Raw genomic sequence first — 14,742 nt, 5'->3', positions numbered from 1 at the left:
AGGCCCACCGTCGCCCAGGGAAGGCCCCGGGGGCGGAGGCCTCACACCGTCGAACACTCAGTGCGCGCTCTAGGGATGGAAGTACGGAAAGGCCGCGCAGGTGCGCGCGCACCTGTCGCCTCCGAGTGAGCGCGCCTGGCAGTGTTCCCGTGCGCGCGCTGTTCGGGGGCGCGGTGTTGGTGCGCAGCGCGGTTCAGGGATTCGTCTCGGTGTGGAGGAGGAGTCTGGGAGGGGCATTTTCCCGGGCAGTCGCGGCTCCCCCTGGCGGCAGCCGTGAGGCGCTGGAGGCGCGCAGTCAGGCGTTCTCCGCGGGCAGCCAGCGGCGGGGCCTTGCCTTATAGCGCGGGGTCCTTGGCGGCCTGGGTGGCTACTGCCCCTGCTGCTGTCGTAGGCGAGGACGGCTGTTAGTTCTGCTGCTGTTGGTTCGCGGCGGCGGCGGCGGCGGCGGAGGAGGAGGAGGAGGAAGAGGGCGAGGCGACCGGGGAAGAGGGAGGCAGGCGCAGCGGTGGTGGCGGCGGCGCCCGGGGCAAGCGGCGGCGAGGGGGGGGGAAGATGGCGGACGTGCTCAGCGTCCTGCGACAGTACAACATCCAGAAGAAGGAGATTGTGGTGAAGGGAGACGAAGTGATCTTCGGGGAGTTCTCCTGGCCCAAGAATGTGAAGACCAACTATGTAGTTTGGGGGTAAGTCCGGCTTGGCTTCGGCCTAGGGGTGTTGGGCGCCCCCAGGCGACCTCTTTCCTAACCCCTCCCCCTGTTTCCCTTGGGGATGGGGGATAAACGGGAGCTCTGGGAAAAAGTTTCTCTCTAGAGCCCAAGTTGCACTTTTAGGGTGAGCAGGGAAGAGGAGGAACTGTCTGGAGCGGTCCATCCCTTTAAATCTTTGGGAAGCCAAAGGGAACGGGAACATGGGAGTTTGTGACTTTACCAGTTCTTTTCTCCCCCAGTATGTATCAAGTACCAGCAACGTGTAGGGCTGGTGCACAACTGTACCTGAACGTAAGTGCACAAAGGAGCACACCGTCTGCTGCCGGAGACGTTCCTTTTTGTTCTTAAAATTTGCTTTGAGACTGCCATGTGTTCTGTCTCAGGTGGCTTTTGCAGCTCCTGATCGGTTTCTTCTTCCTTAGTAATTGGGGAGGGTGTTATTCCTCAGGAAGAGAGAAGGGCACGGACTGCGTGAAGCTAAGATGGGAAAGAGTTGGTTAATTTGCAGTAATCATCAAAACCAGTGCTAGAGAGGAAAACAGGAGTTTTTCAGTTAGAAAGTTACTGATCAAATGAAATGAGCTTTACAGATTTAAGAAAATAATGGTGTGTGATTTTGGAAAGTGTGTATTCAAGGAAAATGTGTTGGGACGTCAATCCATGCATGCTACGTGGGGTCTAGTGAATTTTAAGTCGTTCAGGAAAACATCTAGATACAGTTTTAATAATCATTTAAATGATTGATCACTGTTATTGATGCTTCATTTTGGTAATTTGACCTTTAGACCAGAACTTTCCTATTCAGTTTGTTTGAGTGGAAAGGGCTTTATGGAGAGTTGATGAAAAACTGGGAAATTTAAGGGATTTCTTTTAGCCTTCTTATTTCACAAGCTTTATGAAATATTGATTAAACGCCATTCTGAATTTCTTGTTTTACCCTTTGAAGATAATTGCATAAGCAATATCTGATTGAAGTAAAAAAAAAACACTTTTTAGTTGTAGATGGACACATATGCACACTACCTTTATTTTATTTATTTACTTTTATGTGGTGTGGGTGATCGAACCCAGTGCCTCACATGTGCTAGTCAAGTGCTTTACCATGATCTACAACCAAAAAGGCTGGCCCTTGATTGGATTTTTAATGGATATATATATATACACACACACACACACACACACATATACACACACACACATATGTATACATATATATGTGTGTATGTGTATATATATGTGTATACATGTATATAAAATTAATAACAAATATTCAGGGTTTAGGGCAGTTTAATTCAAGGAATAGAAAAATTCCTGAAACCCTGGCTCCTGACTCAGAAGAATTAATCCAAGTAGAAGAGATAAGAATAAGTAACTTGTGAAAGGCTTTCTATCTCAGAACAGTTACTTCTAGTTACAGGTATTTTAAGGAAGTTTTCATAGAAGTATGTGACATATTTGCATCCCACTGAACTTTTTTGAATGAATGCATGGACAAATGAGTAAGCTTTACAGAATGGGTAAAAACCCAGGCACAGTGGCTCACATCTGAAATCCCAGTTACTCTGGAGGCTGAGGCAGGAGGATTGCAAGTTCTAGGCCAGCCTGGGCAATTTAGCGAGATCCTGTCTTAAAAGATTGGAGCTGTGTCTCAGTGGTGAAGTGCCCTTGAGTTCAATCCCCATCACCTTACCTCCACCCAGAATGGGTAAGAGTTCTGAGTCTAGGGATGTAATTCAGAGGTAGAGTGCTTGCCTAATAAGCACACAACCCTGGATTCAATTCCCAATACTCCCTCCAAACAAAAACTAACTTCTTTGAAGGAAAAAAAAAATGATGGATTAGTCCTTCAGGATGACAGAGCTGTATACTAAAGGCATAAGGGCTGAAAGGACATGTTTTGACAGTACTTCATTGAAGGCAGTGAAAAGGAATGCTTAAAGCAGATTTCAGACTTTTCAGCAGTGAATCACTGAGAAATTTTCCTTTTCTATATGTGTATGTACACCTGTAAAGATGTACGTATGTATAAAACATTACATACTCTTATTGCATGCAGTGCATTGTTATTTTTACTCTATCATAAGGAAAAACTGAAATTTCTTTGTACAGTAATAAGTGAGGTGTGGTTTGAAATACATTAATATAGAGATGGTAGAAAAGTCCAATTGGGGACTGGTTATAGTGGGCCGTATTCAAATGAATTCAAATAGTACATTTGAATTATGATGGGTAGATGTAGAGGGAAAGGTGGGATTGAATACCCATCTCTTTCCATCTTCCATACCTTTTGCTTTTTTTTTTTTTTTTTTTTTTTTTGTGGTGGCTGGGGATTGAACCCAGGGCCTTGTTCATGCAAGACAAGCACTCTCTTGTGCATGCAAGGCAAGCACTCTACCAACTGAGCTATTTCCCCTTTGCATTTTGGTCTGCTTCCTTGCTGAAAAATCTTTCAGAGCTGTGTGACTTTTTGAAATAGGGTAAAGGGTGGGATTGGACATTAAATTAGTTATATATAGCCCCAGTTTCTCAGGCACTGAACACAAAGTATGGCCCCACTTAGGTTTGGCCAGCTATAAATAGGTGATCTTCTAGAGTAGCTTACCCATAGGTGACAACGTTGGAGAGCTTGTTCCTGTAGACTGTATTGTTTTATTACAATTTGTTTTCTCTTAAGGATCCTCCGTTCTGTAACTGATATTTATTTTTGGTACCAGGGATTGAACCCAGGGGCCTTTAACCACTGAGCCACATCCCTAGCCCTTTTTTGTATTTTATTTAGAGACAGTCTCAATGAGTTGCTTGGTGCCTCTTCATTGCTGAGTCTCCTCAGGCTCCCGAGCTGCTGGTATTTACAGGCAAGTGCCACTGCACCCAGCTCAGCTCCCAGCACTTTTTAATATTGTGTTCAGAGATGGGGTCTCACTGAGTTGCTTAGGGCCTCTCCATTGCTGAGTCTGGCTTTGAACTCATGATCCTCCTGCCTTGGCCTCCCGCTGGGATTACATGCATGCATGGTGGCAAATGATTAGGTTTTTTTCTCTGTTGATAAAGCCCAGATCCTAATTTGGGTCCAGTTCTAAAAAAGTTTGTATTGTTCTTTAGAGTAAAATTGTGTGTGCTTTCCCTACTTCTTGCATTTTGTTATTGCCTCCCTTTGTGTTCTTTTTGCTTTCCTGACATTACACTTAGTAGATTTTATAATTTAGGGGCTTTTTTTTTTTTTTTCCTTTGGTACTGGAAAGTGAACTCAGGGGCACTTAACCACTGAGCCACATACTCAGCCTTTTAAAAATATTTTATTTAGGAAACTGGGTCTCATTGAGTTGTATAAGGCCTCACTGAAGCTGGTGTTGATCCCATTATCCCAAGCCTTCCCAGCTTCCCCAGCTGGGATTACTGGCATGTGCTACTGCTTCAGACATTTTTGTGTATTTTTATTATTTATTTACTTATTTATTTTTATAATTATAGATGGACAGCGTGCCTTTATTTGATTTTATTTTGCTAAGGATCGAACCCAGTGCCTCACACATGTTAGGCAAGTGCTCTGTCACTGAGCTACAGCCCCAGCCCCAGTTATGTGTATTTTCGTTAGCGATGTTAAGTACATTGTTCAATGGTCAAGTGGGTAAAGATGAATCAATACATGTACCTTAGCCCAAATAATTGAATTTAAATTGTGAATAAAAATTTTGCTTTAATTATTTCAGGACTGGAAAGGAAGGCCAACCCAGAGAGTACTACACTTTGGATTCCATTTTATTTCTACTTAATAATGTGCACCTTTCTCATCCTGTTTATGTCCGTCGTGCAGCTGTAAGTAGGGTTTATTTTAAAACTTGTTTTTTAACTTAATTGTTTATAGGTATAGTTTGGCATGGATAATTTACCTCATGGATCACAAACGTATAAGTTTCCTGGAGGATTAAAATTTGGCTACTTTTTGATTAATACAAATTTTTTAATCTGTTTTTTTTTAATGTGAAATACACATCATGTTATAACAAGAGAAGTTATAAAGGTATTTACAGAGATGTTTTTATAAAAATTTATAAGATGTGGGAAGGATCCTGATGTTTTGGGAAAAAATTTATTTTGGTCATAAAAGTATTAACAGACATTGTTTTAGAATTAATTAATTTAGCAGTTATTTTCATACTTGATAAATTCATTTGTTTTCAGTTTTGCTTTCTCAGTATTTGAAAATCTTTTACTTAGATACAAATCTTTAGAAACAATTTGAAAATAACTAATTTCATAGAGGCTGTGATGATGACATTCTAGGGAAGTTCTTTATTATAATCGATAATAGATTTCAGAGTTATTTGGGTATGATAGCTGTGTGGCATTGCAAATTGCTATAAATACCTAAATAAAATGCCCCCAAATGATAATACTCAGTTTTTAAAATTAAGCCCACAGATTCTTTTTGATAGAATTTGATATATTTTTTGAGATACTGAAATAATTAAATATTTGCTTACAATATTGTTTTAACATTCTTACAAGTACTACTTTATTGAAATGTATTAATTTATAAATTTTCATTTCTTAGAGTTTTAAATGGTTTTATTCAAGCTTCATAAATATCTTCATGTCATCATTAGAGCTTTTGAGTTATTGCTAGTTTGCATTTAAAAAAATTTTTTTTTAGATGTAATGGACCTTTTTTTTTTTTTAAAGAGAGAGAGAGAATTTTAATATTTATTTTTTAGTTATCAGCGGATACAACATCTTTGTTTGTATATGGTGCTGAGGCTCGAACCTGGGCTGCACGCATGCAGGCGAGCGCACTACCACTTGAGCCACATCCCCAGCCCCTGTAATGGACCTTTATTTTATTCACTTATTTATATGCAGTGCTGAGAATTGAACCCAGTGCCTCACAACACATGCTTGGCAAGTGCTCTGCCACTGAGCCATAACTCCAGCCCCTAGTTGCATTTTTATCTGTGTAAAATTTAGTTTTATAAATTTTCCCTCCTTTCTAATAGTTGAAATTACTGACTTATGCATGGTATCTTAAATAATAACTTGCTACTTAAAGCAGTTGAGAAGAAGGTGTCATTTCATCTGATAGGTTTTCGTAAGAATTAAACCATAGATTCTGCTTTTCTGAGCCAGATATACATATATACATGTTTAGTGTTAAATACTTATACTTGGTAAATATTGGAGAAAAATATTGGCATCTCTGTAAAGATATTTTGTATCATCTTTAAAAATTGAGTTAGGCAGAAATTAGAGTGTTTTTTTTTTTTTGATATATCCATTTATTTTGGAATAATAAAGGTGTTTTAAGCATTCAGTTTAGATTTATGGATCATGTTCTTTTAGAATGGTTGTAGAGTATAATTAATGGATAGTTATTATTACTGTGGACCTTGGTCACATAAGATTACAATTTTGTTTTTCTTAAATATTTCTCAAATTAGAGGTGTAGAATTCTAAAATTCCAGGGCTCCACTTTTCTGATTTCTTGATGTTATTTGCTTTTTCGTGTGAACAGACCATTCTGGAAATAAGTATTCTGGCTCCTATTTTATTTTTATTTACTTACTTTAAACAAGAAAAAAAAAAAAAATATATATATATGTATATATACAGTGCTGAGGATTGAACCCAGTGCCTCACACATGATAGGCAAGTGCTCTACCACTGAGTCACAACCCCAGGCCCCTGGCTCATATTTTAGTATGTGTAGACTTATGCCTTTTAGTTGGCTATAATGTGTATGTAATTCAGTAGTAACTAAGCAATGAAGTATATTATTAAACTTAGAAGTAGTAATTTGAAGAAAATTAATTCAAATATTTTAAACTATAATATTCCATGATGACTGATTTGGGGAAAAAAACCTGCAAACATGCACACACAAAACCCATGGACTTTAAAAGTTTTATACTCCTAAGGAGAAATGAAAATTTAGCTTGATCTTTTAGGGGAAAAAAAATAATTTTAAAGTGATTAAATATTCAACTAAGTAATCAAGATGTAAGTACAGAATGTTTGGCATAGTGAAATGTAATCAATATTCACTGTGAAATAATTGGCCATTGATATTAAGGGTTCTCCGGCTGGGGATGTGGCTCAAGCGGTAGTGCGCTCGCCTGGCATGCGTGCGGCCCGGGTTCGATCCTCAGCACCACATACAACAAAGATGTTGTGTCGGCCGAAAACTAAAAAATAAATATTAAAAAAAAAAAATTCTCTCTCTCTATCTCTATCTCTCTCCCTCTCTCTTTAAAAAAAAAAAAGATATTAAGGGTTCTTATTACTTCTTTGTTTTTGTTATACATGGACAAAGGATTTAAACCTGTGTAATCAATTTGCCATCATTTTTTCTTACACAGTTGACATTAGAAAAATGATATAGCAGTTGTGGTAGCGATAGGATTCATTGATTTCCTGGCCCAAAAGTTATTCTTACCTGAACTATACAGTTTTATTTGCTCACCTCTTTACATCTTGATAATGTAGGTTAGTAAAGGAAAATTATCCATTTTTCTGAAATGGATACATTTTTTCAGGTTCATTTTTTAATCTTTTTCCCCCCTATTTACAGAATTTATACATACTCAAGGATAAAAAGAAATATGTAGAAGGTAAACAACCACCATACATTTTTCTGTATAATCGCCTGTGCTTTTCTCCTGTCTAAACAACATGTGCATATTGTTAATTATGAAAATTTAGTTTTAGTGGCTAATTCGGTTTATTTCGAAGAGGTCATGCTGAATATTTTGAAGAGGCCTGGTTTTTGCGTGAGAAAAGAAAGCACTGTTGAGATGGTGCATAAACTGAGAAACCAGACTAAAAGTTATTAGTCTGACTTGCAGACCTCTTGAATGCAGTTAAAAAAATAAGGACCTAGAGTAAGCCATGAGGAAAAAAAAAAGACTGAAATTAATATTTTGAAAAGAGAGTTACTGTTTCCTTTCTAATAATTATCTTTAATACATCTTCCTGGAATTTCCAAAATAAAATTACTAAAAATTAACATTTAAAAAATTTTTCAAGATTTTTAGGTTCTTTTAGCTTAGCATATTTTTTTACAAATCTGATTTTAATGTTATCAAGATATTGGAATAAATTCAGAGATCATTTGAACTTATCAGGTTTTATATAGTTGTTATCTATTTAATATGTAATTTAAAATTTTGGTTTCAGACTGAAAATATTCCTGTGGTTAGAAGACCTGACCGAAAAGATCTTCTTGGATATCTCAATGGTGAAGCATGTGAGTACCTTTTAAATTGCTCACTCTTTTTTTTTTTTTTTTTAAAGTATTTTTTAGGGGCTGGGGATGTGGCTCAAGCAGTAGCGCACTCGTCTGGCATGCGTGCGGCCCGGGTTCGATCCTCAGCACCACATACCAACAAAGATGTTGTATCTGCCGATAACTAAAAAAATAAATAAATAAATATTAAAAAAATAAATAAAGTATTTTTTAGTTGTAGATGGGCATAAAACATTTATTTATTTATTATTATGTGGTGCTAAGGATTGAACTCAGTGCCTCACACGTGTGAGGCAAGTGCTCTAAGACTGAGCCACAACCCCAGCTCCCTAAATTGCTCACTCTTAAGTAGCAATTGTTAAGTAGCAGTTGTTCCCCCCATGAAATAAGTATTGGAAAATTTATATTCCCACTAAAAAAAAATAAATAACGTAGCTCTGTTCATACGTTCCTCTTTCTAGTTATAGTGATTATGCTTTGCCTCTAAGGCTAGTAATCCCTGTTGTATGTGGATTTTTTTCACATTCTCAAAAGACTTTACTTGTGTAAATTATTGTTTCTGTCTTGCCTCAATCAGTTTTCTCCTTTTTTCTGCATCATTACTTTTTAGAATACATATAGTAAAATATCTCATTAAAAAAAATGTTTTTGACTTCAGGTTTTATCTGCTGGTCCATTTGTTTTCTCTCTATTACTGCAAAAATTCTTTGCAAAGTTCTTTGCTATTTCTTTATCTTGATTGTTTCTTGAAGTCACTCCTGTGTGACTTTTATTGATACCGTCCTACTGAAATCGTTCTAAGGTCAGCAGAGACTTATGCTATCCATTGGGCTCCCTTACCTTTCTCCACCTGTCAACACATTTGTTACTATTAACCACTCCCATTTTTGAAAGTCTTTCTTCACTTGGCATTTGTAACAATCCAAACAGTTTTTCTTAAAGAGGGGTAGAACTAGACAAGGTAATTTTAAAGTTTGGTGAAATATCCTAAAAAATTGTGGAAGAGCAAGAGAAAAAAACTAGTTATTTTAGATTTTGGAAGTTTTAACAAAGCCCTAATAATTTAAGAACTGAGAGAGAGTTGATAAACTAATAAACAGTTTTTAATCTGTAGGATTAGAAGTACATATGTTAATTTAACATGAGTAGAAAGAGGCATGTCAAATCACTGGGGAAAAGGTGGGATTATTCAGTTAATAGTTTGGTAAAGGTATAGGGTGATAATATCCATCTTATTCCACCATCCTTCCCACCGTCAAACCCCTTCCCCTCCCCTCACTCCTCTCTTCCCAATTCAAAGTTCCCTTACTCTTCCTTACCCCACTCCATTATGGATCAGTATCTGCTTATTAGAGAAAACATTTGGCCATTGGTTTTTAGATTTGGCTTATTTCACTTAGCATGATATTCTTCAGCTTCATCCATTTACCTGCAAATGCCATAATTTCATTTTTCTTAAGGCTGAGTAATATTCCTTTGTGTATATATACCATATGTTCTTTATCCATTCATTTGTTGAAAGACACCTAAGTTTATTCCATAATTTAGCTATTGTGAGTTGAGCTACTATAAACATTGATGTGTCTGTATCATTGTAATATGCCAATTTTAAGTCCTTTGGGTATAAACCAAGCAGTGGGTTCAAATGGTGGTTCCATTCCATGTTTCTGAGGACTCTCCGTACTGCTTTCTCCCTAGTGATTGCACCAATTTGCAGTCCCACCACCAATGTATGAGTGTAGCTTTTTCCCACATCCTTGCCAACATTTATTTTTATCTGTATTCTAATAATTCCCATTCTGTTTGGAGTTAGATGAAATCTTAGAGTAGTTCTGATTTGCATTTCTCTACTTGCTAGAAATGTTTAACAAAAATAGCATTTTTTAACCTAACATTTTAATAATATGCTCTAGTCAAACTGTAAGGAAACATTTTGCATTGTTATTTATAATCTCAATAATTACAACCCTTGTTGAAGATGTTGGCAGTCTGTCACCACAAAATTAACTTAGAAATCCTATATCTGGAACTTTATCCTGGAGGCATATTTGAAAATGTATGAAGTGACATATATATAGTTTCATTTTACCATTGTTGGTAATGACAGAAGACTGTTAGAACTGCTCATCTGCAAGAAATTGGTTAAATAAATTATAATCCATACAATAGCATATACTGTAGTTGTAAAGAAAAGAGTTAAAGAAATGCCTTATATGCCGATGTGGAAGAATGTAAGAGAGAATACTGTTATGTAAACAGAAAAGTAAGATTCAGAATATTTTGTCAGAATAAAAGGTTAAAATAAAAGTAAAATTTTGTATTTCTTATATCTACAGAAAGAAACTCTAGAGAGACATATAAGCACAACCAATGGTTATATAGGATGGTAGAATCTAGGTCGAGGGGGACAGTTTCATTATTTTGAGTCATTAAAAATAATTCAAGGGGCTGGGGTTGTGGCTCATTGGTAGGGCACTTGCCTAGCAAGTGTGAGGCACTGGGTTCGATCCTCAGCACCACATAAAAGTAAATAAATAAAATAAAGGTTAAAAAAATGCTTTAAAAATAATAATAATTCAAGCTGGGCACAGTGGCACACACAATCCCAGCAGCTTAGGATGCTGAGGCAGGAGGATCTCGAGTTCAGTGTCAGCCTCAGCAAAAGCGAGGTGCTTAGCAACTCAGTGAGACTCTGTCTCTAAATAAAATACAAAACAGTGCTGGGGATGTGGCTTAGTGGCCTGGTACTCCTGAGTTCAATCCCCACTACCCCGTCCCCAAATAATTCAAAAGGTAATTGAAAGTTTTCTACCAATTGTAAAGAATTAAAGATTTCATGTTTAATGTGAATGTTAACTTAAAAAACTTACCCTCATATATGTGTGATCATATTTATATTTAGGTAAACTTTTTAATGTACATGTGTTGTGATTCTGAAGTATAGTCTTTGAAGCAGTTCATCTCAGTAATATGTAAGCTAAATTATTAAGAATAGTTTGTTCTCATAAGCTTTCTAATACAGATTAATCTTTTTATAAAATACTTCTACAATAACGCTTTAAAATTTACTTTTTTTTGGAGTAAGTCGCCACACAGAAATACAAACTATGACAAAGCTTGTGAATTTTACTTGTAATAAAATCCAATATGTGTTTAAATATTGATCTGTTTATATGAATGTTTTTTAATTTTTCAGCAACATCAGCAAGTATAGACAGAAGTGCCCCTCTAGAAATAGGTCTTCAGCGATCCACTCAAGGTATGCCTTGTCACATCTTTATTTGAACTCTCACAAATCCATCCCAAAACTATACATTTATTTACTTCTCTTTTTCTTAAAGTCAAACGAGCTGCAGATGAAGTTTTAGCAGAAGCAAAGAAACCAAGAATTGAGGTAATAGAATTTATTTAAAAATCATTCATATTTTTTCTGAAATTGAGATTGTTTGGTAACAAGAGTTGTTTGTAGTAATCCTAGGAATTTTGTTTTTCTGGATTTTAATTATATTATTATGTTCTTATTTTTTGTAAATTTTTAAGAAGTTCTATATCTGTTGCATATAAAACCCCCTGAAATGGTGATTAACACTCTAGAGGAATGCTTAATCTTAATCTTAATTAAACAAATGATTGAACCTATCATCTGTCAATTAACATTGAAGAGATAACACTTGTCTCCATCAGTGGTATTAATTAATATTGCTAGAAACCATGAATGTTCTTATTTTAGACTTTTATCAGAACTAATTTTCTTTCCAAAGAGAACTGAATTTTTTTAGTTGGCAAAAACTGTATATTATAAAGAGTATTATGTTTTAAAATACCTCTACACTGCGGCATGACTCATTTGAGCTAATTAATACTTACATTACTTCACACACTTATCATTGTAATGAGAATAAAAACTTCCTTTTAGCAGTTTTCAAAGAAAAATTACTCAGCAGTTTTAAAGTATAATGCACGTATTAACTATAGTCATTGTGTTATGTAGTAGATCTGTAAAAATAACTATATATTTTTTTATGTATTTGTTTTTTAATACTTTTTAAAAATATTTAAACAACTTTTGATTTTTTTCATTTTTTATGTGGTGCTGGGGATGAAACCCAGGGCCTCATGTGTGCCAAGCAAGCACTCTACCACTGAGCTATAGCCCCAGTCCCATAAGTATATTTCTTATGTGGCTTCTATTTCATGTAAACTATCCTTAACATTCCTTAAGGAATATTAAGCAATATTAATATTCTATTTGCTAGCTAAAGTGCTGCAAGAAATCTGAAACCCATTAAGTCAGTATTTTAATGAAGTAAGCACTTCACAGCTCTGAAGAGTAGAGCAAATTCCCATACCACCTTATTCTAGGGATAGGCAAACTAGGACCCAAAGGCCAATTCTGGCCTACCACTATCTCATAAAACCTTTTATAAGGGGCAGGGCACAGGGTTGTGGCTCAGTAGCACAGCATTTGCCTAGCATGTGTGAGGCACTGGGTTCAATCCCCAGCACCACATAAAAATAAACAAATAAAATAAAGGTATTGTATTCATCTACAACTAGAACAAATATATATATTTTTGTCTGCTATATGGATAGTAAAGCATCCACAATTAAAGATAAGAAAGGTAACTTGAAGGGACAGGATTGGTTGGTAATTTATATATAGTGCAACCAGTGATAAAATTGATGCTAAAATAATGTAATTTTAATTAGGTATATTCTGAAACACAGACTTGATATATTTCACATAAAGACAAAAATGATAACTGATTCATTGTTACTGCTATGTGCTAGGGGATAGTCTAAATACTTCATGTGTATTTACTCATTTAACTTCACCACAATCTCTTGAAGTTTGTGGTACTAGGTTTGAGACGTGTGAGGCTTGACGTGTGGTACTAGGCTTGATGTGTGAAGCTCCAGAACAAAGAAGGGATTTGCCAAAGTTAGAAGAACTAGTATTAGAGCCAAGGTACTCTGGATCCTAGCTATTCTGTTAACCCTTGGTACAAGTTTTATGGCAGTAAAACTGAAAATTTGCTCAATTTATGAGAGAATATTGTGACTGATGGTTGACAAAGGGAGTGAAGTCAGGGATATCATTTGATCGGAAAAGTCTGAACATCATAATTTAGTTATTTGAAAAAATTGAACATGTTAGAAATGCTAAATTGCTAGGATTCCAGTAGCTTGAAAAATCAACATAAAATAGCATAGATTTTTCCAGATCATTTTGTAAAGTAGTATTGTATTATATAAACACATTATCTAAGCAATTTTTTTTTTAAAGAGAGAGTGAGAGAGGAGAGAGAGAGAGAATTTTTAATATTTATTTTTTAGTTCTCGGCGGACACAACATCTTTGTTGGTATGTGGTGCTGAGGATGGAACCCGGGCCGCACGCATACCAGGCGAGCACGCTACTGCTTGAGCCACATCCCCAGCCCCTATCTAAGCAATTTTTAGTTTTAGTTCAGTGTATGAATATTACATTATACCAGGAAAAAGAAACCTTGAGGGAAGGGTTTCTGATTTGATTAAAGTCTAGATTGCAATTGTCTTTTAATTTGCAGTTCCTTAAGGAACTTGACTATTAGGGGTTATATACCTTTATTATAAATGAGAAAAATATAATGCATTTGCCAAAATAGCCTTCCATTCATTTCAGCCCATGTGTCCATTTGAAGATTTTTTTAAGTGATAGATTACTGTTAGTGCAAGAATTGGAGCCCCCCATATTTTTTGATCTATCAAGTAGGCTCTGCTTTTTTTTTTTAATACAATTTCATATTCATTAGCCATTGGACATGGACTGTGATCATTTGCTTATTTATTGCATATAGGCATGGAACTAAATTAGAATTATTGATTTTTGTCTTGTTAAGTATTCAGACATTTTAGCTGACATCCTGAAATACATAAATATATATTGCAGTTGAGCTACCAACTAGCTGAGAGTGGTGGGTGTGGTGGCTCACACCTGTTATCCCAGCCTCTTAGGAGACTGAGGCAGGAGGATCACTAGTTCAAAGCCAGCCTCAGTGATTTAGCGAGGCCCAGTGCAACTCAGTGAGACCCTGTCTCTAAATAAAATATAAAAAAGGGCTGGGACGTGGCTTAGTGGTTATGTATACCTGGGCTTAATTGCCTGTATGGAAAAAAAAAATTTTTTTTTTTTGAGCTACCAAAATTAAATGTCAGTCAAGATCTTGAAGTTGCCTGGGACACTTTATAAGAAATCTCTAATGTTCTAAGGAACATGCTTTGAAAACTATTAATGTTTTACTCGGTTTGGGACTTGTGGCAACAGATGGAAAAAAAAAAAACCCTAGATTCAAAATGAAATTTTTGACTCTGATGAAGGCTTCTCATAATATTTAGTTTCCTCAGTTATAAAGGATCGTTTGTTGTATGATATCTTTCTGAATAAAAATAGTTATGATGTATTATGGCAAGAACACTTAATCATAGAAATAAATGACTAAGCAAGTTTTTTTGGTAAGCTTTTACAGATGATCCTAGATAATTTTTTGGCTTTTTTAATGGTTCAGAAATGTTACATACACATTGACTTGAAAGTGTTCCACTTTTAGCACAGTATTCAACTAATAATAATTGTTCTCCAACACTTAATAATAAAGTTGGTTTTTGTGTAGGTGAGAGGATATATTCTGAGCACATTTAAGTAAGTTATATCAAGCTATAATGTTTGGTAAGGTCAGTATATTAAATGCACTTGTGGTCTATGTTATTTTCAATTTATTATGGGTTTATCAGAATCGAACCCCTTTGTAAGTTG

The 14,742-nt window shown here is 36.0% G+C and overlaps 1 protein-coding gene across 1 annotated transcript in view; it reads left to right on the top strand.

Annotated features, from left to right (window-relative positions):
* The first annotated feature begins 345 nt into the window (after positions 1-345).
* The window catches only part of CDC73 (cell division cycle 73), a 127,065-nt gene continuing 112,668 nt past the window's right edge, over positions 346-14,742 (top strand). The window contains exons 1-5 of the mRNA XM_081299513.1: positions 346-683; positions 4,418-4,523; positions 7,878-7,947; positions 11,144-11,206; positions 11,289-11,341. Of these exons, the coding sequence (XP_081155639.1) occupies positions 553-683; positions 4,418-4,523; positions 7,878-7,947; positions 11,144-11,206; positions 11,289-11,341 (423 nt within the window). The 5' untranslated portion in view covers positions 346-552. The remainder of the gene's footprint in view (positions 684-4,417; positions 4,524-7,877; positions 7,948-11,143; positions 11,207-11,288; positions 11,342-14,742) is intronic.

Source organism: Spermophilus citellus (genome assembly GCF_964194105.1).
Source record: "Spermophilus citellus genome assembly, chromosome: 6".
NCBI classification, from domain to species: Eukaryota; Metazoa; Chordata; class Mammalia; order Rodentia; family Sciuridae; genus Spermophilus; species Spermophilus citellus.
The sequence above is the reverse complement of the archived record's forward strand: the minus strand, read 5'-3'. Positions and strand labels throughout refer to the sequence as shown.